This window comes from Fonsecaea erecta (genome assembly GCF_001651985.1).
Source record: "Fonsecaea erecta strain CBS 125763 chromosome Unknown Scaff3, whole genome shotgun sequence".
NCBI lineage: Eukaryota > Fungi > Ascomycota > Eurotiomycetes > Chaetothyriales > Herpotrichiellaceae > Fonsecaea > Fonsecaea erecta.
In genome coordinates, this window is record NW_017387246.1 from 3,868,338 (window position 1) to 3,888,629 (window position 20,292).

The following is a 20,292-nucleotide window of genomic DNA, read 5'->3' on the forward strand; positions in this document are numbered from 1 at the left end:
TCTTATGCTTTGAGTCTCTGTATGGGGGCTATCCGCAGAGCAATATCTAATAATAGCGTTATCGCTTGCCTATTCCCAGGCTTTTCCTACAGTATTAACACGCGGGTTTATCTCACCCGTGTGGAGACTGCTACATCGCGAGTCGGCTCACTAATGAACTTTCGATTGACGTGCACGCGAGTTGGCTCACATCTTGACTTGCCATATGAAAGGAACATATTAGATCAATTCAGGAGACAAAACGAGGCTGTCCTGTTAGGAGAGTCAGCCTTCTGGCTTGGCCAGCCAAATGACTGCGTGTCTGACAAGATGAACCACAACAACATCGACAATGTCTTTCCACCTTGATTGCTTGTCTTGCACCATGAGGAAGACAATGCACGTGTCCTCAGATACCAGGACTCGTGTATATGTTGCTGGGGATGCATTCAGATGTAAGTTGATGGCAAAGATGATGAATATGAGGCAGGAGGATGGTTTTGAGCATATCGGTGACGGCACCCCAACGCATCGAAAACTCACATTACAGCTCCAAGAACTCAATTGAAGGGGTGCATGGCGGTCTGTCTTCTGTGTGTGCTGCTTGGCGGCAACATGGAGCGCACAACAAAGGCCTCCAAGTGAGGAGGTTCTTAATTTGACCTGACCTGAAGAGGACATTGCAAGACCTGGAGCAGAGGTCTTTGCACGAGGATGCCTGCAAGTCGGCTGCTCTTCGGCTTTTTCAGACGGATTTGAGTGAGAGATGGGTAGAACAGGATGAAAATTGAAACGAGGAGAAGCACTGTCATGCTGCTGGTGCTGCTGCTGCTGGTGGACTGGACTTGTCTTTGAAAATTCCTCACCCTGCCTCGTCGTCTTCCTTCCCCCATCGACCTTTGTTCCATCAACACTATCCTTACTGGTACTCTTTCTTTGATCGATGCACTTGACAACAACATTTGTCAAGGTCCAGCATTCACCCGTCGACGCAGCAGTGACAGATTGTTGTTGTTGTTCGACAGAGAACTTACTTCTTCAGTGGTAAGAGAAGTCGGTTGTGCGTGTGCGCAGTTTGAGAGGTTGACAACACCTGACTGACCGACGGTGAGGTAAACAGATATATATCACGCCGTCGTACTTTGCCCTCCACCGATCCGCCAGAGTGTGCCAAACCCTCATCGCAGAGGAGCGTTCAGCCCTTCAACCGCGCAATCATGTCGGTGAATTACCCAACTCGACGTTCTCGTCGCTCTCGATCTCACCTCTCCTTTTCGCACTCATCCTCTCACTCTCAGCGCCGCTCGGATCCATCTCCTCCCCCCAGCTTCAGTCATCTCTCGAGCCGCCCTCCTAGCTTCCATACTCATTTTGACCACGTTGAATCTGACAACATCATGCCCGGTACCACCACCACCATCATGGCTGGCGGCTGGACAGACGCGAGGCCCGCCACGCCCCCCGAAGGCGTCATCGTGGTCGAAACCAGCTTCACCGTCGAGGAAGTCTTCGAGGACCCCGAGCCCGCGAATCACTCTACCAACACCATCTTCGGCGACTCGAGCAGCTACTACCAAGCCACAGTCTGGTCCGCCGCGTCGCAGTTCGCTCGAAACATCCTTGAGCCGGAAGTGAATAACGGACGAGCTGGAAACATCAACAACAACGTCGACAAAACCACCACGGGCAAATGGGTTGCAACCGCCTTGCTCTTGGCCTTGGTCAATTTCATGACCATGGTCATGGAAAGCATGATGCCCGTCATGATTCCCACCATCATCTACGACCTCGACGTCCAAGGATTCCAGTGGCTCATTGCCGGTCCCGCCATCGGAGCGGCAGCCACGGCTCTCATCGCCGGTCACCTCTATGTCATCGTCCCCTTCAAGCAGATCTACATGTTCTTCGCCTTCATCGTCCTGATCGCCACCGTCTCCCCGGGCTTTGCCCCGAACATGGCCTTTCTCTTCTACGCGCGAATCCTCCTCGGCGTGGGTCTGGCGGGTCAACACTTGGGCATGCTGGTCTTTTTGGAACACAAGTGCAGCTTCGCTGACAAGGTGCGCCGCGACTTCTTCCTCACCCTCAGCTCCACGCTCGGCCTGATCGTCGGTCCCATCTTCGGCTCCATCTGCGCCCATCGCAACAAGGACTGGACCTGGGGTTTCTACACGGCATTCATCCTCCTCGCCTTCGTCTTGGTCATCCTCTTCTACCTGCTTCCGAAGGAGGTGGAGCTTGCGGCGAACGCGCCTTGGGCCTGCGGACCGGTCTTCAACTGGAACCATCGCCTCAACTGCATAGACACCCTGGGTGGACTGCTCAGCTTCTTCGGCATCATCACGCTCTTGATCACATTCAACTTCGCCGGCACCTTGATCCCCTGGACCGACGGATACCTGTACATCTCCCTGGCCATCGGCGTCGTCTTGATCGTGCTGCTTGTCCTTCAGCAGGCCTACAAGATCCTCAACTCCCCGTCCACGCGCCTGTTCCCCGTCGAGTACCTGCGACACTTCAAGACCGTGGCCCTGTTCGTCCTCGTGTTCCTCACCGCCGGCATCTTCCACACCGCGTTCTCTTACACCGCGCTCTACCAGCTGTTCACCCGTCCCGAGCCCTCGGCAGTCACGACGGCGTTCTACCTCTTATTCACCGTGACGGGTCCATACTTGATCCCGGTCTTGCTGATCCCGATCTACCTCGGTGGCGGCTTGATGATGAGCTACCCGATGTTCCCCAGCTACAGCTTCTGGAGCGCCGTCTCCTCAGTCTTCCTTCTCGTCGGCACCGCCCTGCTCTTCACCAACATGCCCTCTGTGTTGCCCGGCTCCTCCAACGGCGGCCTGCCGACCATCGGGAGAGAGTTCGCCCTCGCGTGCATCGGCGCCTGGTCCACCATCACCCTGTCCATGGCCCACCAGCTCATGGACCTGCTCCAGTCGCCATTCACCCGGGGCAGCCAGGACGCCCGCCAGAAACACCCGCTGCACAACCGTGCCTTCGTCCTGTTCGCCATGTACCTCGGCGCAGCTGTCTCCCTGACCATCGGCGGGAGCGTCTTCATGCATGTCGCGCCCCGGGCCGAGCTGGCCTTGCTGCGAGAGGCAAACGATGCGGGCTACCCGGCCACCGTCGAGAACGCTCTGGTGCTCCTCCTCGGCTACACCTTCATCGACGGTGAGGTGACGCCGGCGCTCTTCGCGGCGTCCATCGCGGCGCTGGAGGACGCCTTCGGCTGGCTGTTCGTTGTCGCCCTCGCAGCCGCCGTCGCAGCCGGCGTGGTCAGCGTCTGTCTCTTGGTCGCGAAGGCGGCCAACGGTGCGCTGACCCGCAGCGTCAGGGCCCGCCGCGCCCAGATCCCCGAGGACTGGCGCGCTGGCATGGGCGGCCGTCCCGGCCAGCAGCGGGACATCGAGCTGGTGGCCCGCGCCAGCGGCACCACGCTCTGATGTGAGCGGTGGCGGTGGTTGTGTTTGGGGGTGGTGGTTGGTTGTTTTCGTTGGTGGTTGGTGGGCGGTCGACCTGGGCGAGGCGGTCGTCGGTGTCACGAGAGAGAGAGAGAGAGAGAGAAGAGAGATCGGGCGCCCAAGCGCAAGGCTGGGGAAAAAGGGCAAACAAGTGAGCATAACGGGGCGCGTCAGGCGCAAATGATGAATGAAAAAGAAAAAACAATTGGAAATGCATGATCGATCCTTGTTTTCTTTGTGTAGATCTAGTAGAACATCGTGACTGGATGGACGCTTTCTCCTCCCAACGTGCTGCCGTGAAGAGCCCAATGCAACGACGAAAACAAGATGAGTGTAGAATGAGATGAGTGAGACGAGACGACGTGCTCTCTTCTATGGCTGGGTATCATTATCTGTCCCCCATCGCACCAGGCGCCAATCAACGTGTGTATCCTCAGTTCAATCAATGTCATCCTCATCAGAAGGTATGTCCTCACGCTCTCTATCGTGATCGTGTCCTTCATCCCCTTCGACTCTATCTTGATTGTCAGATCCATACTCTCTCGCCGCCTGCCGCAACTCCTCACCAAACAGCAACGTAAACACTACCACCCCATAGACTTCCCCACTCCTTTTATTCTTCAGGGTGTACCGCAGCTCGTGCGTCTTAGAGTCGACGTACTGGATCACGTTCAGCGTGAAGCCGGGTAGCTTGAGCGAGAAGTCGTTGAAGTCCAAGTACGGGTTGCCGAAGTCGGACTGGTAGAGGCGGCCACGCTCGAAGATGAAGGAGGAGAGGTTGGAACGGTTGAGGAAGTGCTTCTGGCGGCCGGGCGGGTCGGCGGGGATGTTGGCCTCGGAGCGAAGCGTGAGACCGGTACCTTCGCCGCCTTCTTCGACGATGGCATCGTGGAAGTTCCGGGCATGCTCCTCAGGAATCTTCCACGCGTGTTTCTCGTCTTCCTCGAACTTCTGCTCGTCTTCCTCGAACTTCTGCTCGTCTTCCTCGAACTTCTGCTCGTCTTCCTCGAACTTCTGCTCGTCTTCCTCGAACTTCTGCTCGTCTTCCTCGAACTTCTGCTCGTCTTCCTCGTTGTTTTCATCGTCCGATAAGGGGGCCGGAGGTGGCAGCTGGTCCTTCGGAATGACCTCGTCACATATCCTGAGGATATTCCAGCTACTCAGGGCTGGGCCGTACAAGTATGGTCTATCGGCGTAAACATCCCCGTCGAGTCCCGGGTCAATCCACCATTTCACAATCCGAAACGCCTGATTGAATCCTGGCGGCAACCTATCTCGTATAGGCCTGTCAAAATCATTCCCAAACACCAGCTCTTCGCCAGGAATGTCTTGCTTGGGGACGAAACTGAAGGATATGCTGTATTGGTCGGATTTATGGAGGTCCGAGGAGAAGTATTTCTCGGCGGTGATGGGTGACGAGGGAGGGAATCCTGTAAAATGCCGGATGCGGACACATACAGAGAGTATGATGGACGGAGTTTCGAATGTGAGGGTCTCGGAGCTGTTGACAGGCACGGTTTTGTGGGTGGCGGAATCGTAGGAGGGTCCGGCGGTGACACGTAGGCGATAGTGAGAGTGATGAGAGCCCTGCGGCTGATCGGGGGAGGAGGAGTCTCCCATGGCACGCAGAAGGCGAGAATTGCTAGAGAACGCTGGGTGCTGGTTGCTGGTTGCTGGTCACTGGGCAATTGAGTTGTTGGTTGTTTACTGCTGAAAAATAAATTTGTTCCGCCAACTGGTTGACTGCGCTTTCCGGAAGGTGTCGGTGACGTCAATGGCAGCACACGGCCAAATCAATCCGTCGACAACATGGTTCCTTTTCTTCTGTCACCATCAACGAATACATTTCTGATCCTATTAGAAAGCGAGGGTTAGATCCTGACTATGAGGAGAGACATGAGATTCCTTGTTATCTCTGTGCTTCGATCACGGACCCAGGCCAATTAACTTGTCAGGGAGACAGCAGAAGCCACTCACTGATTCTACATGCCTCCATAGTCCCGTTCTGGATTAAGTACTATTAATATATTCATCTAATCAAAGACGTGAGCAACATGCAGTCAAAGACAAGGTGCAAACCTCCAGACCAACAGCCTATGACACGTGAGATGTTTCCCTTCTCAGATGTGATGCTCTTAACCACAAGACCACGTCCAGTCTCGGGAGAATGACTCTGCAATTTGGCAAAATACAGACCCCTCTTTGTTGCCAGGAGGAACAATGATTGAGATCTGGTCATGTGCATTAATCATGAGCCTGGAGGAAGGAGGCTGACACAGTGGTGGCTTCGAGCCCTACTGTAGGATGATGGTACAGAGACATACACCAGGATGTCCAGGCAAGATGAGTCGACTGTCTCCAAAAGGCTCAAAGACAGTCTCCATGCGCCAGTCACGGCACAGAACATCTCAGGACACCCAGGACCAATGATGCCGACCCCATTCAGCACATGTTGAAACACGCTTTACGCGTCGGGCTTAGACAGCCTCGTCTAGCCTTGTCTTGGCGTGAAAACGCCGCGCCGTTACAGAACTAAGCTTCTTTAGGAAATATGTTGGTCCACTGCCTCATTCGGTTGCCATTTGTTTATATGCAACCGCTTTTCCGACCACTTGCTGTTTTCTCTTGCTCTCGACACGCTGTGATTCTCTTTGTCAACAGCTTTGGCTGCTTGCTACCGGTTGCATCAGAATTGCCACATTATCCTTATCTGCACACCGTCATGGCTACCGACGACAACAACTCCACGGAGACAGCACCAGTCCGCCGATCCAAGAGATCAAGTGCCGCCATCTCTCCCATCAAACCAACACAAGCAACAACTCCATCCAGGAAGAGACCTCAGAAGAGAGCTCGTTTCTCTGAACCACTGCTGCCCCAAGGATCAACTGGTCTCACACCTGCCGTGGGCAAAGCTTCCCTGAAGACCCCCAAGCTCAGAAGAGCGTCCACTCCAGCCATTACCCGATATCGGGACCACGACGAAATCCAATTCACCCCATTCCGCGAAGTGCTGGACGCCAGGACCACCCGACGGATTCGACGACATGGCTTGAGCGACGAGATGAACCGGTTCGATGCAGAGAAGAAGTCCAAGCTCGAGCTGCAACGCCAACTGGAGCAGAAGAACAAGGAACTGCAGACCCTCAAGGATGAATTGGATGCTTCTAAGCTTCGTGAAGCTTCTCTTCAGCAATGCGATCCTGTCGGGAGTCAGCAGCGAATCGACGAATTGGAAGCTGAAGTGGCAGAGTTGACCGAGAGAACCACCAACGACGACGGCGACGATGATTCCGGGCTTGGCAGCAGTTCACCACACTTCTGTGATGGCGGCGACGGCTTTCAAATCTATGAGGATGACTCTGCTGGCTTCGAGAACCAACCGACCGACCCCGATGATGATGCCACGGTGGACCTGGAGCTCGAGTCAGCACGACAAGAAAAGCACGCTCTCTTCCGATCCAGCCAAAGCTCTTCGACAAATATCATCCAGTTTGCCGACTCACCTGCTCGTTCTTTTGGTGCATCACAGAAAAACCCTCATGCTCCTGAAGCTCCTGCTCACGACCTTTCGAAAGAACTGCATGCCGCCATCAATCGAGCCGAGGAAGCCGAAGTGGCACTCCAAGCCATGACCACCGAAATCAAGTCCCTCGGCTTTGCCTGCAACAACGACGACGACGCCAGTGAATGTATTGCTTCCATCAAAACACACTTCCGCAACATGCGATTCGAGCTCGAACGAACCGTGCCGGGAGAAACAGTCATGTCGTTGGATTATGCCCGACTGATGCCCGAGATGCTCGCGAAGCTCAAGGCGGTCGCTACTCGGGTCCGTGACCGTGAAGCTGAGTTGAAGTCCATGCGGGAACAGCAGCGCACACTGCGGGGCAACTTCGACCACGCTCTGATCGCCACAGAGAAAGCGAACAACCGAATCAAAGAGCTCGAGGACGCTATCGACAAGAATGCCGAGGAAATGCTTGAGCAGCGCATGCGAGCCCAGGCCCTCGAGCGCGAGGCCCGTGAGCACGAAGCCAACCAACAATGCCTCATCGCCGCCATAGAGAAGTACCGCCAAGAAGTCAAACGCCTAGAAGACCTGGTGGAGTTGGTCGAAGCAGAACAGGCAGCCCGCCTGCAGGATGTGAGAGCCGCTACAAGCGCCGAGTTCACGCAGCAACTCTCGGACCTGGACGCCAAAGTGGCTGCCGAGACGCGCGGGCGGAGAGCGGCCGAGGAGTCCGCGGTCGAGCGGCTGAAGAAGATCAATGCACTCGAGTCCAACCTGTCAGCCGCACGCCAGTACTCGGAAGATATCAAGGAGGAGCTGGAGAACCTCAAGAGCCAGCGCCGCGCGTCGGAACGCGAGCACCACGCCGAAGTCGAAGCCTTGAACGGCCGGCTGCAGAAACTGAAGAAACTCAACGCCAAGCTCGAAGCGAACTGGAAGGACGAGAGCGCCTTCTGCGAGGAGATCATGCGCACCAACCAACACGGTCAGCTCCGCGCCAGCGTGCAATTCGAGAGGGACCTCAAGAAGTACATCCGCGGCGCCAAGGTGCGGCAGGCGAACTGGGAGCTCGAGAGCGACGACATGCGCAGCGACGAGATTGTCGGCGGAGGTGCAGAAGGACCCTTGACGCCGGCCAGCGTGGTCCGGTTCTCCGAGTTTTCGGAGATCGAGGACAACAACACGGATCGCGAGGACGATGACCATGTCCAGGGCCGGGTGGAACTATCTCGAGGCAAGGCTCACCACCACCGTCGCCGCCGCTCCGATTCGCTGACTCTGCCGCCGTCGACCGTGGCGCTCCCCGGCGCGGGCATCCTGAAGAAGCGCGGCCGGAGACGGTACGACAGCGGAATCGGGATGGATTCTCTGAGCGAGGCTGGTGACGAAGCGGCAGATGAGATCCAGCCGGGTGTCATAACGCCGGAGTTGAGTTCCGAGGGCGACGAGATTGATCTCGACAGTGATCTGGCTATGGCTATGGGGGTGTAAAGGACCCTTTTTCTTTGGGCTTTTTATTGAGATTCATGCCTGTGTATGTATCTTGTGGTGTTGGCTTGTCGACTATCGAGCGACAAGTTCAAGCCAAAAAAGCGTCACACAAAACAGTATCAAGTTGCCATGTTATGACATTCAACTTGTCGACTGACTGACTGACTGACGACTAATGCCGACCGACCGACCGACCTGCCTCGGACGAGGTTTGTTCTTGCTTTCCCCTTTTTTTCTCCCACCACCCAGCTGGAAGCAGGGGTACGATTGAACTGCATGGCATGGCAGGGATAGATATGTCGAAAAGCAGCATCCATCTTTCTCTGAGGCATTCCACCACACTATTTCACAGCCACACCAAAGCCGATTGACTATGCTTGAGCTATTACTATTTGGCGGAAGGGAAGCGAGGAGCATCAATCAGCCTCTTGCGGGACAGGACAGGACGGGACTTTGCGTAAAGAAATTTGGATTGGGTTGGGTTGCATTTCCTTTGGCACCGACTGGTTCTACCGTGAACGATGTTCTTCCCAAATGAGTTACAGTTCTCCCCTAGACGGAGCTCCTTGACCCCTTGGTTCTTTGGATTAGCCGGCTCTTCCTGGGACCACCGGGACGCTGGAGAGAAGTGATCGACTTATTGAGTTGAGAAAGCAGGTGCTGCCTATCTACTTAGTCTGCGGAATGAAACGATATCATATCTAGCCCTCGGGCCCTAGAGTTTGCAGGAAACCCGTCCACGGTCGTCCTGGCCTTCCTTCCTTTATATGCGAGACCACGGTGCTCCGATATAGTGTTCTCCAAAGAAGAGGAGACAATAGGTTCCTGCTGTAGCCGGAGCGGGTTTGCGATTTGGAGGCAATGGTACTCGTTGGCCAGAAGGCTACATGAGACTGGTGAGGCTTAGAAACTTGACAGCATTTGCTCCACACACAGTCATCGCTACCATGTGTCCAGACTGTCCATACTGCCGCTTTGCCATCATGACAAGAAAACTCGCGTCCTTTCATATTTGTTCACCTCCCTCGTCCTTGGTGCCTTTTTGGGGGTAGAGAAACATCCGCTATTGACACGGCCCTCAAATGATAAAGTGATCCTCCTCGTCGCCACGACGTAGTGACCGAATTCATCCAGCGTGCTGTTGCTGTAGCTGATCCACAGATATCTTCGTGCTCATTACATTGAACTGACCATCCCAGACAAATTTCCAGGATACGCTCTCAAAGTCCCAATCCCATCATACGACACGTGGCGGTAATCGTTATTATAGTTTCGATTAGGAGAAATCGTCCATGGCCCTATCAACCAACTGAACACCATGCGCCTGACCAGCCGCTGCAGGATGGCTCGAGGCTGGGTCTTCATTTAGGCCACCAGTGTTGGCGAGTCGTCTGCTCAAGCTCCCTGAAACGCCGGACCTTGACATACCAACCGGCTTGCGGTCACCCGTGACGGCGACTCTCTTGAGTGATCCTGGCCGGGAGCCGGCGTTTGAGGCGGTCGATGCAGCAACAGGAGAAGTGTCGGATTCTTGGTCATGATCGTCATCGTCGAGGGGTGGAGGAATGTGCGGGCCTGGTCCTCCTCCGCTGAATGTACCAGGTAGATTCAGGCTGGCACTTGTGATCGAATCTGGTGAAGAGAGCACATTATCCTGACCCTGGTTCTGGCCGTTCGTGGTGACTGAGCTCGAGTTCAAGGCCTCCAGGTTTCTGGACGTAGGTGGCGTAGCTGCATTCCTCTCTACGGCAGTCTGATTCCGCGACTGAATGGGCGAAGATTCGTTGCTTCCAGGAACTTCAAGACTTCCTCTTTTAGTGGCAGACGGCAGGCCCACACTACTCACACTGCGTCCGTGACCCCCGTCGGGTCTGGGACTCGCGACGACCGGAAACCGACCCATACTCCCGTCTGTGCTCTTATCTCGCCTGTGTCGATTCGTGGGTGCGGGCGACTTATCTCGCTGCCTTTGTTCTCTCTGTTCCGTGATAGCCCGCGCGCGAGCCTCCATATTCGCTCGTCGAGAGCTCTCATCCGTGGTGCTGACGGCACGCTGACGGTGGGAGAGACTGTTGGATCCTGAAAGGGTGGACGATTGTCGCTTGAGTTCGCCGAAGATGGCTTCTTTATGGTCGAATAGGTCACGGATCAAACGATAGGCATGACGCTCTTCCAGGGTCAAGGAATTCTCGGTGCGCGGGCGCAAGATACAAGGGGCTAGGACATTTGCGAGTGCGGAAACATATGCTTCATCTGCTGATGTCAGGTCGATTAGGCGGGTGAAATGCGTGGCGAGCGCATCAAGGGTGGCGATATTGTTTAGGCGAAGCTGCCCTAGGGTAGATTGCAAGACTTTGATCCTGGGCAGGGCGTCGACTGAGTCGGTTGAAATGGGGTTTGGGATTGCATCGGAGGTTGTTGCATAGATGGTCTTGATGATTTCGTAGACTTGAGAAGAGACAAGTGAATCTGCCAAAAGTCAGTTCTGCATTCTTTTCCAGGCACAAATGAAATGAGCTCACCTGGTAACTCAAGGAGATACAACTTCAGCACACTGGCGATGATAGGCATTTCGTATTTCTCCAGGACCTCTCGGGATACTGGGGCACCGTTATTGATCTGGTTCCGTAGATGATGGGTTGCTGCCAGAGGAACATCCACCAGCCAGATATTCCGTCTGGCTTCATCTCCTTCGAGATCAGGGTAATGATTATCGAGGAATGTTAGTATGGAAGTGACAACGATAGGCACTCTTTTCCGATCCGCTCGCGCTCTCGCTTCCAAGTCAACACCAAAAGTCTGGTCGTCCACGCTTCCGTAGTAGTTTTCGTAGGGTGTGACTTTGGGCACGAATGCGCCTGTTCTGTAATTCTCAAGCAGATACCGCAGATCGCCTAATGGCTGGATCGTTTCCTGGTAGAGCATCATATGATCCACCTGGCTCTGGAAAGATGGGATGCTGTTGCTGATAGCGCCCGAAAAGTCCAGGATCACAGACTTGATGGCCTTGAGACGGTCGGTTTCACATCGCTCGAGGAATCTCAGGTGATCCATCATCGATTCTTCGAGGTTGCATCTCAGCAGATCGAGTCTTCGGACGGCTGCTTTGTACTTCTCGTCCGCTTCTCGAGCCTCACGCTTCAGCCGGTCCGCCTGCGTCTCATTGGGAAATGGATTGTTCAAGGGATTCCAGCTCTGTAAGGTCTCGGTGATATTTCCAACCGTTGGCGACTCCAAAACTCCATCTGCCGACGCTCCGGTAGTTGTTCTGCTCAGTGGCTTCCTCTTCTCAGGCACGCCCGTTATTTGGAAAGTTCGCGGCTTCCACTGATACTTCATTCTTGAACTGTTGGCGAATGTGTTGCCCATATTTCCGATCAGACGCAAGAACCCACGATCAATCAAATCTTGTCCAATTTTCTCTGCATACCCGACGCTCGACGCTTTCATGTGTTTCTGGATGTATTCGGTGATGTCCGTACCAGTGGACACATTCTGATAGACGCCCAGGATGGGGACCTTGTGTTCACCCAGGGGGATTTTCTCGAGCATATCGGTAAGCAGCAACCTCAGCTTTTCGGGCGGGTATGTTTCGTCACCGATTTCGACGGGTAACTCTTCGATTTCGTCTTCTGGAAGGACAATCTTGGGCGGCGGGGGACTTTGTGGCTTCGGGCTCTCCTTCGCTGGCCCGGCGAATGCCATCTTGTTTTCCTCTTCGAGATCCTCGACCAGCCTACACTTGTTGAAGTATTGGCTTCTCAGCTTCTTGACCACTTCTGCTTGCTTATCGTGGGCCTTGATCTTCGCCTGGAGGTCGTCCTGCGAACTTTGTATCCGTGCCGCATGTGAATCGCACCATTTCGAGAAGGGGTTAACCACGAGCTCGCGGATGTTGTCTGCGATTTTGCGGTGGTTCTTGGATGCTTCGACCATCTCGCCTCGGACGCCCTCGTATGCCTTCAAGAGGAGAAACTGTCAGCAAAGACGTTGAATGGAAGGCCTGGAGTAAGTTCCTACCTTTCTTGTACTCGCGCCATCGTCTCTTGCAAAGCCGCCCGTCATCCGATCGATGGTTGGGGCAATATCTCCAAGGCGGTCGCTGTACATCTCTTCGGCATCAGCTCTCATGCTCGCAATCGTGAGCACCTGCTGATTCTCCACCACACCCTGTTGAAGCTTCTGGAAGAGCACTCCCAGCCCCCCAGCATAGTCGGCGGACCAGAAGGAATCGGTGAAGCCGGGCATCTTGGGCCTCCCTGCGGGAGGATTCTCGGTCCCCATCTCTGAAGATGGGCGCAAAAGCAAAGCCCAATCAATCGCTTGCTCGGGAGGAAGACGTTGCTTCACGCTGGCTGAATCTCACAGAAACTGACGAGAGGCAGAGTTCGCTGAGCGGTATCGTAGGCGCAGAGAGTTTGTGAATGAGGTGGTTACGCGGTACAACGTGAGCGCGAGCGCGCCTAAGACCCGAGTATGCTATCACCGTCGTAAGGGAGAAACAAAAGGGGGAATAAATGGAGTAAATGGATCTAAGAACAGCTAAGTAACACGGTCAGCATGTTGTCGAGCGACAGGAAATAATAATTCACTGCCGTCGGGCTGAATCTGAAACGGAACTTGAAGATGCAAGTTGGGGCCACGAATAGCACCTGCCATGCCTCTGAAACATCATTGAGCGGGGACGAGCGCCACAGGCTGTGCCAGGTGCACCGGCCAGCTGATCCTTCCAGGCGTTTGGCCTAGTGAGCCACAACGCTCTCCCCCCAAAAGGCCCAAAAGGGGGCCCGGCCACATGTCGGGCGCTCCTGAATGCTTAAAGTACACCAAGCTTTTCGCCTCATGGGAACCTATTGCTTGCGTCCCTTGTGCCCCCTAATCTTACCGGTTCTCGCTGCAGTCCAGGCACCCAGCAACATTATTATGACCCTCGGAGCCTCTTTCATCAACGCACATCGGTTGGGCCATGTACACGTAGGGGAATAGTCATATTTCATTTCCGTAACGAATAAGCGAACCGGCAGTCCATAAAAGATAGTAAGCACCTCGTACCCATCTTCATTTTCCCTTTCGACCTCGATGCACACACGGAATCCTGCCAGGCCTTTTGACATCAAATGACTGGTGGACAATAAACCCTGTTGTCTTCCTTCCTCTCTTCTATTGTCCGGTCAGCAACCCCAGTTTGCCTCGTCGTTTCAATTCACGCTCAAAATCGCCTCATACCCCTCGTCGGAGACTGCGGCGGGGTGAAGGACGACATGACTGGCATCTGCCCCGCAGGTGCGGTGAAGAAGTCATCAACGGTTAGTCAGTCCTGGAGACCCAAGTCTTCCTCCGCAGGTACGACACGAATGGTATTGGTGTGTCCTTGACCACCTCTCCAGCCCTGAACGCAGACCACGCTATCGCCTTTGGCCAGAACACCAAGCTTGATCGCCTGCGCAATGCCCCATTTCAATCGCTTGTCCACATCCTGTTGCCAATCGACACCACGGAAGTCGGGCTTCGGTTCCGGGAATAGGAATGGATACACCCCACGGTACAGGTGAGCATAGCGTGAAGCAGTGGCGTTGCGTGTCACCATGATGACGGGGCACACTGGACGGTATTTGGAGAGAAGGCGCGCCGAATGACCACTAATCCGACAGGTCAGTCAAACAAGCGCCGAAACTGTAGAGGTAGACTTACCTGGTCGTCAACACAAGAATGGCGCCAGCATTCAGCTCCATGCTTGCTCCCACAGCAGAGATGGCAATGGATTCCACAGTCTCAATAGGACGAGGGCAGCTGGTCCTCAACTCGTCAAATACGTTGGCGTAGGGGATGGCAACCTCGGCCAACAAGCACGTTTCGTGCATCATGGTGACGGCTTCCTTGGGATAATCACCTTTGGCAGTTTCGCCCGACAACATCACACAATCGGCTCCATCGAGAACAGCATTGGCAACATCCGAAACTTCAGCTCGGGTAGGCCGTGGGTTCTTGGTCATGGACTCTAGCATCTGGGTCGCGCAAATGACGGGTTTGCCCTTCATGTTACACTTGGCGATCATCATCTTTTGGGCAATGAACACCTTCGCAGCCGGGATTTCAATGCCCAAATCACCACGTGCAACCATGACGCCGTCGGTTTCGGCAAGAATCTCGTCAAAGTTGTTCATGCCCTGCTGGTTCTCGATCTTTGCAATGATCTGGATCTCCTTGCCTTTCTCGCCCAGAACCTTGCGAATATGCTTGATGTCATCTCCTCGTCGGATGAAGGAGGCAAAGACCATGTCGACTCCATTCTTGACACCAAACTCCAAGTCTGCGATATCCTTCTTAGACAAGGCGGGGAGGTCGACGTCTGTGCCCGGAAGGTTGACGCCTTTCCTGGAAGAGATTTGTCCATCGTTGAGCGCTCGCACACGAAGAGTCTTGTCATCGATGATCTTGGTGACTTCAAAGGATTGAATGCCATCGTCAACGTAGATCAGCTTGCCGACATCGATCACTTTGGTAATGTTCTTGTAGTCGACATATCTGACACACATTAGCCTTGCTGGTGTGGCTCTCCAAGCTTCCAACCTACAAGTTCTTGTCGTCGCTGGCGGTCATATATTTGTCGTCGGTAGTAAGGTTCAGCTCAAGGCCAGCCTTGATGGGAATGTCCGCATCGCCGGGCGTGTTTCCTGTCCGGATCTCTGGTCCTTTCTGGGAGACATCAGCCATGATTTTTCAGACAAAGCCCGTAACTCCACTCACGGTGTCGAGGGCGATTGCCACGGGCCGACCTGGGTAGTCTTTGGCGGACTTTCTGGTGTTGTCAATGACAGATTGATGGTACTGCCCAGCATTAGCTACTCATACTTCTCCCGTCAGGATCGGTGTATACCTCGTAAGAGCCGTGAGAGAAGTTCATGCGGACGACATTGAGGCCAGCTGTGACTTGTTCAGTATTCCTGCCCCTGCTTTTGAAATGGTGTCCTTTTTACATACCCTTCCTCAGCATAGTAATCTTCTCAGCAGAATTGGTCTTGGGGCCTGTCGAACAAGATCACAATCAGCTCCTGTTTTCCTCGTGGTTGCTTTTTCCTGGGGGAAATCATACCAATGGTGCAAATGATACTTGTCCGTCGGTGATTCTTCTTGGGCAAGTAGTCGATGTTGAGGTTGCACTGCCATTCTAGCTTGGTGCGGTTTTGGAGATGGTCCAAAGCGTCACCCATTGTGCTCGATTGATTTGGTATACAGGTTGAAGCGGTGAAGGCTGGGCGGAAGAAGGCAATACTGCTGGTGTGTCTGTCAAAAGAGCGGTGGTCGGCCGCCGAAGGACTAAAAAGTCGGGGAGAGAGATGCTTGGTCAGTCACAAACGTTGCAAACGCTGGACAGAGCCACCAAGACAGTCACAAGAGGCAAGACACTCACTGTTGACACTCGAGGAGGGATATAGGAGGAAGAGATGCAGGACGTAATGAACGAACAGCGGTTGAAGGTATCACCGCTCAGCAAAAAAAATATGGCATCCGCTCGCGACGGGCAACGGTTGAACTCAACCCAGCCTAGCTACGAGCTTGGGGCCACAAGGTTGAATAAGAATGGAGCTCTCACGTCACGCTTATCAGGGTTTGAGAACGGGGGTGACAGTACTCCCACGCTGTAAATATCAGGCGAACAATAGGCTAAAGCAATTCAGCAAACTGCGAATGGGGGAGGCTGTTGAGAATGGTTGGCGCCGGACATTGAATAGGTGGGGAGGACCTGCTGGGTCGCATTGAAACCTTGCGGGAGCTGAAGAGAGGGGCCGCCAGCTTCCAAGTCGCAGCAAGTGAGGGGCTGAGTCACAGCCAAGGGAGTGATAAGATACGCGATACACGGAGCCGCAATAACATTAATCCGCGGGAATGCTCTTCGGCTAGCCTCCGACTCCGCCTGCACCTCGTACTCCGGACCTAGAGTTTCAACATCACATGTGAACCACAGGCAGGCGTACTTCCGACTTGTTCCACGCCTGCAACTCATCTTCAACCCAAACATCACAGCAAGATATTCTCAACATTCGTCGCTATGGTGGTAAGTCTCCATCAGTCGCATCAGGCTCTGGAGTCTGTGGGCCAACAACATGCATAGCTCGGACGCCTAACCCACTACGCCTTTGACGCGGTCCTCATTTCCGCCTTTCTCGCGGGCATCAAGAGAAGCACTGGTCTCACGTATGTACACCCACAGGCACTCAGGCCTTACTCGTGTTGTCTCTTCCTTTTCCTTCGGCCGGACAGAGGGAGGAGCCCACGTGGTGGCTGAAATAGGGTGACCACAAACGTTATACCCGAACACGAATGCCACCGAATGGCCCCTTGGAAAACCCGCATTCCCATTGTCCAGTCCTATTCCTCATCCTTAGATATCAAACTCACTGATTCTGATCTCTGACACAACAGACCTACCAGTGTCAAAGCCTCTTCCCTCGGCGAAAACAAGGAGCTGCAAACATGGGTCGACCGTTATCTTGGTGTGGGCGAATGGGTGATGGACCAGAGTGTGGCCTTTATGGGCAGTAGCAGTTGGTTCGAACGGAGGCGATGAATGCAACAACAACAGAAAAAGCACCTCCCCTGTGCGATGGGGCATACAACAGCCGTGTACAAGGAGGAATACCCCTGTATAGGCGAAAAGCGGAAGGTGGAATGATTTTCCAAGAAGATAGAGGAGGCTTCAAGAAACGGAGAGAGCATGCGTATCCGGCGTCATGGGTGCGGGATGGGGACTTCTCCAGGCCTGGGAGGAGCATGGGACACGCGGTGTGGGAGTGCATACCTTTCTGGTTAGGTGGATTCCGGCTTGGAATTCCTTGTTGCGATATACTCAACCTTGGGTTATGAAATAGCATTTGCTAGGTCAAGTTCACGAGACGTCGTGCTGTGTTGCTGTGCTACCTGAGCATCGCTGAGAAATCTCGTCACAGCAAAGCCAGAACATTGTTCAAGCAAAACATACATATTCTAAAAGCACATAAGAGTGCCCCTTGGGTAACCTCTGAAGTCGTTCCAGCTCTCTTGCAAAGAGAAGCGACTACAACCATTCTGGCTCCAACCGTCCATTTGCGACATAACTGTTCAACGCCAGTCGTTTCGTGAAATGGTCATACTTATCATTCAATGTCATATAAACCGTAGCCATTCCCCATCTACCCATCCCATGTGTAGATACCCGCCTTTTATTATCGCTATTTCTTGTGTTTTTGGTTGTTTCCCATGCCACTATTGATGCCCTGCACGAAATGTGTCATTGATCAGCTGGTCGATATCAATTCTCTGGTAGAAGGAGATATGACCGTAGGCCACCCAATACTGTGCCAACTTGTTAGGCGAAACCATGATGAGGTGGGAGTGAATGAATTCGTCTGCACCATGTTAGCATGTAAGGAAAAAGATGTGAAAGGTTCCCATAAGGCAATGAGATCATGTGATGGACCGTTCGTCCGTGAAGCAAACGAGGATGGCAGACTTTTCTCAGACTCACCATTCTGGAACCCCCTCGAGGCGACGTGTCCCTGACTCTTCACCACCCTCGCGCCCCTGAATGGTTGTTCCTCTGCAATCCTGATTAATCCACCGTAGCCAATATCGGGCGCCACAAAGGTGTACTCTCCCCTCGGGACGTGCGGATCTCCCGTTAGTTTGATCGCCTGAATGGAGCCCTTGTATATCCCTTCTTCTTCGTAGGCTGCCATCATTTCGCGTTGGTATTCTGATTGAGATTGAGCTAGTTCTTCCGCTGTCTGATCAGCAAGCATCGGTTCTAGTAGTCCGTCGTTCGGACCCTCGCCCTCGTGGTCCAGTCCCAGGAGCTCTCTCGTACGGGCGTCCGTGGACCGACGTTGGGGAATCTCGGGACATTTCTCCGTCTGTATGACCAGCAAGAATTCGCATCCGTGGCCCGCATAATCACCCACAAAGATGCCTTGGTATGGCTTTTCCTTTGTCGGGGTGTAAAGCGCCGGGTCGATCGTACTCCAGGTAGAGACCTCTTCACCGATTCGAATCCCAAAGTGTGCCATGCCCGTCGAAAACTGACTCCAATGTCTCAATCGAAAGGTCGTTTGCGAGATCTGATCGTACTTTTGCGGTTTATGCCCTGACCCCCGGAATTTGTCAACGCTGGCAGCCCGTACGCGAGGCATATCGGGGATTGTCCGGGGTGGCCAGAGAGCCATGGACCTTTTCTGCAGCTGTGGGGGTATGTCTCTGCTCAAGAAGAACGATGCCGACGTGTTATTTCCCAATCGCCCGACCGTCATCTTAATCTCGGCTTCCCACCAACCCTGGCGAGTATTGAAGGGGACAATGTCGTGTGGTAGTTTGAGGATCGGGTCGTCCAGCCAAAGATGCACTCGTGGTTTGAAGGTGTGGACCACCACACCCGGTACATAGGGCCAGAGAACACCAAATGTCGGAGTCCTCTCGGCCAGCAGGCGGTATCCTTCGATGCAGCCTCGCCGTGGGTCGAAATGACAGATCATCACGCGACCGATGTGCGGTTCATCCGAGATCCAGATCTTGTTTCGAGGCACGAACCAGTATGGATGATGCGTAATGTACAAATCACGGAACGACGACGAAGGGTACGGGTCCGCTGGAAAGTCTTCAGGTGGAATATTCTCACGAAGAAGGTTGGCCCAGAGGGTATCGTTGGAGGCCAACTGTCGTAGCCGGCGACAACATCGCGAGAGTGAGACGAGTGACTGACATGGCAGCTCGCGAAGAATTTGATCTAGGACCTCCGTAGGGAGTCGGGCCAGGGCTCCTTTCTGGTCATCGACCGAGTTGGTTGCCACGGAGGGGGCATCGTCAGCCTCTGTTTCCTCCATGTCGTGTGCTTTTTGTGGTTTGAAGAGGCCCGGTTTCCAAGGCCGAGTGGCTCAGAATGCGAATGCGGTAATCATTCCCAGCATGAGGTTGTCAATGCTGGTGAAGGAGGTGAAAGTAGAGACGAGAGGCAGGGAGAGGAGGATGGAAAATGGACCATTAATGCGGCCACTATTATCCTCGTTCTCGGGGAAGGAACCCACAGTCCAACAGGCTGAAGCTTGATTTCCTCCATCACACCCCGCCTTTTTTTTCAACCAGTTTGCAGCTTCCTGCTGCAGTCCTAGCTCGCCAGCTGACCAGCACGCGATTCAGAAGCGCAGAGTCTGGATTGGAAGAAGCGGCTGATGGGAACCTCAAGGCCTCGACTGATCAGGAAGGTGAGAATCAAGCGGGCCATCCAGCGAATGCCACCCGCGTGGGACGCCCCGCCATGGCTGAGGTGCCGGGATTGTTTGGAAGAAAATACGGATGTGAAGGGTATGTATCCAAGGGATATTATACAAGCTGTACGAGCACAGATTTCAGCTCTCTGGCTCGCCTGTTGTACAAACTATTCAAACGACATATTCTTGACAAGGCCGATGCCTCCATGTTTCCTTTTTCGCCTATCAAGTCGGCCCTGGATGGATCCTGCTCTGGCCCTGCCGCGGCGCCATAACTCGACCCAGCCATGCTTCTATCTCCACCTGGTTTGGTTGAGAGATTTGCTCGTATCATGATCTCAACACGGGCATGCACGGGGTGCTCTCTGGTCCGGCACGGGGACTGTTCACCTCCATTGTTTTGAAATCGGTGAAGTCTGAAATGAGAGATGACAAGGCTGGCACAGCGTTTTGCATGCATGACCAAATAAACCTCCGGCTTCACGGTGTGTTGGTCCTGTAGCAAAGAGATCCCGACTTGAATTCCACTGCAAGACCTCGTCGACATGAAGTTCAATTCCCTTTCTCATCGAAGGTCCTTGAAAATTGCTTCTGCGGTTGA

The 20,292-nt window shown here is 53.9% G+C and overlaps 6 protein-coding genes across 6 annotated transcripts; 2 read left to right on the forward strand and 4 right to left on the reverse strand.

Moving 5' to 3' along the window:
• Positions 1-1,376: 1,376 nt before the first annotated feature.
• AYL99_04651 (hypothetical protein) lies at positions 1,377-3,431 on the forward strand (the record flags this gene model as incomplete). The annotated part of the gene is made up of 1 exon (XM_018836165.1): positions 1,377-3,431. One exon carries the CDS (start codon positions 1,377-1,379, stop codon positions 3,429-3,431), a length of 2,055 nt encoding a protein of 684 aa, XP_018695815.1.
• A 456-nt stretch (positions 3,432-3,887) lies between these two features.
• Positions 3,888-5,069, reverse strand: AYL99_04652 (hypothetical protein; the record flags this gene model as incomplete). Its single annotated transcript, XM_018836166.1, has 1 exon — positions 3,888-5,069. One exon carries the CDS (start codon positions 5,067-5,069, stop codon positions 3,888-3,890), a length of 1,182 nt encoding a protein of 393 aa, XP_018695816.1.
• Positions 5,070-6,171: 1,102 nt separating this feature from the next.
• Positions 6,172-8,454, forward strand: AYL99_04653 (hypothetical protein; the record flags this gene model as incomplete). Its single annotated transcript, XM_018836167.1, has 1 exon — positions 6,172-8,454. The coding sequence occupies one exon, from the start codon at positions 6,172-6,174 to the stop codon at positions 8,452-8,454; it is 2,283 nt and encodes a 760-aa protein (XP_018695817.1).
• Positions 8,455-9,730: 1,276 nt separating this feature from the next.
• AYL99_04654 (hypothetical protein) lies at positions 9,731-12,702 on the reverse strand (the record flags this gene model as incomplete). Its single annotated transcript, XM_018836168.1, has 3 exons — positions 9,731-10,923; positions 10,977-12,414; positions 12,475-12,702. The coding sequence occupies 3 exons, from the start codon at positions 12,700-12,702 to the stop codon at positions 9,731-9,733; spliced, it is 2,859 nt and encodes a 952-aa protein (XP_018695818.1).
• Positions 12,703-13,765: 1,063 nt separating this feature from the next.
• Positions 13,766-15,665, reverse strand: AYL99_04655 (pyruvate kinase; the record flags this gene model as incomplete). The annotated part of the gene is made up of 7 exons (XM_018836169.1): positions 13,766-14,093; positions 14,146-14,979; positions 15,029-15,150; positions 15,202-15,282; positions 15,332-15,378; positions 15,436-15,480; positions 15,548-15,665. The coding sequence occupies 7 exons, from the start codon at positions 15,663-15,665 to the stop codon at positions 13,766-13,768; spliced, it is 1,575 nt and encodes a 524-aa protein (XP_018695819.1).
• A 2,032-nt stretch (positions 15,666-17,697) lies between these two features.
• Positions 17,698-19,307, reverse strand: AYL99_04656 (hypothetical protein; the record flags this gene model as incomplete). The annotated part of the gene is made up of 2 exons (XM_018836170.1): positions 17,698-17,840; positions 17,960-19,307. 2 exons carry the CDS (start codon positions 19,305-19,307, stop codon positions 17,698-17,700), a joined length of 1,491 nt encoding a protein of 496 aa, XP_018695820.1.
• Positions 19,308-20,292: the final 985 nt, after the last annotated feature.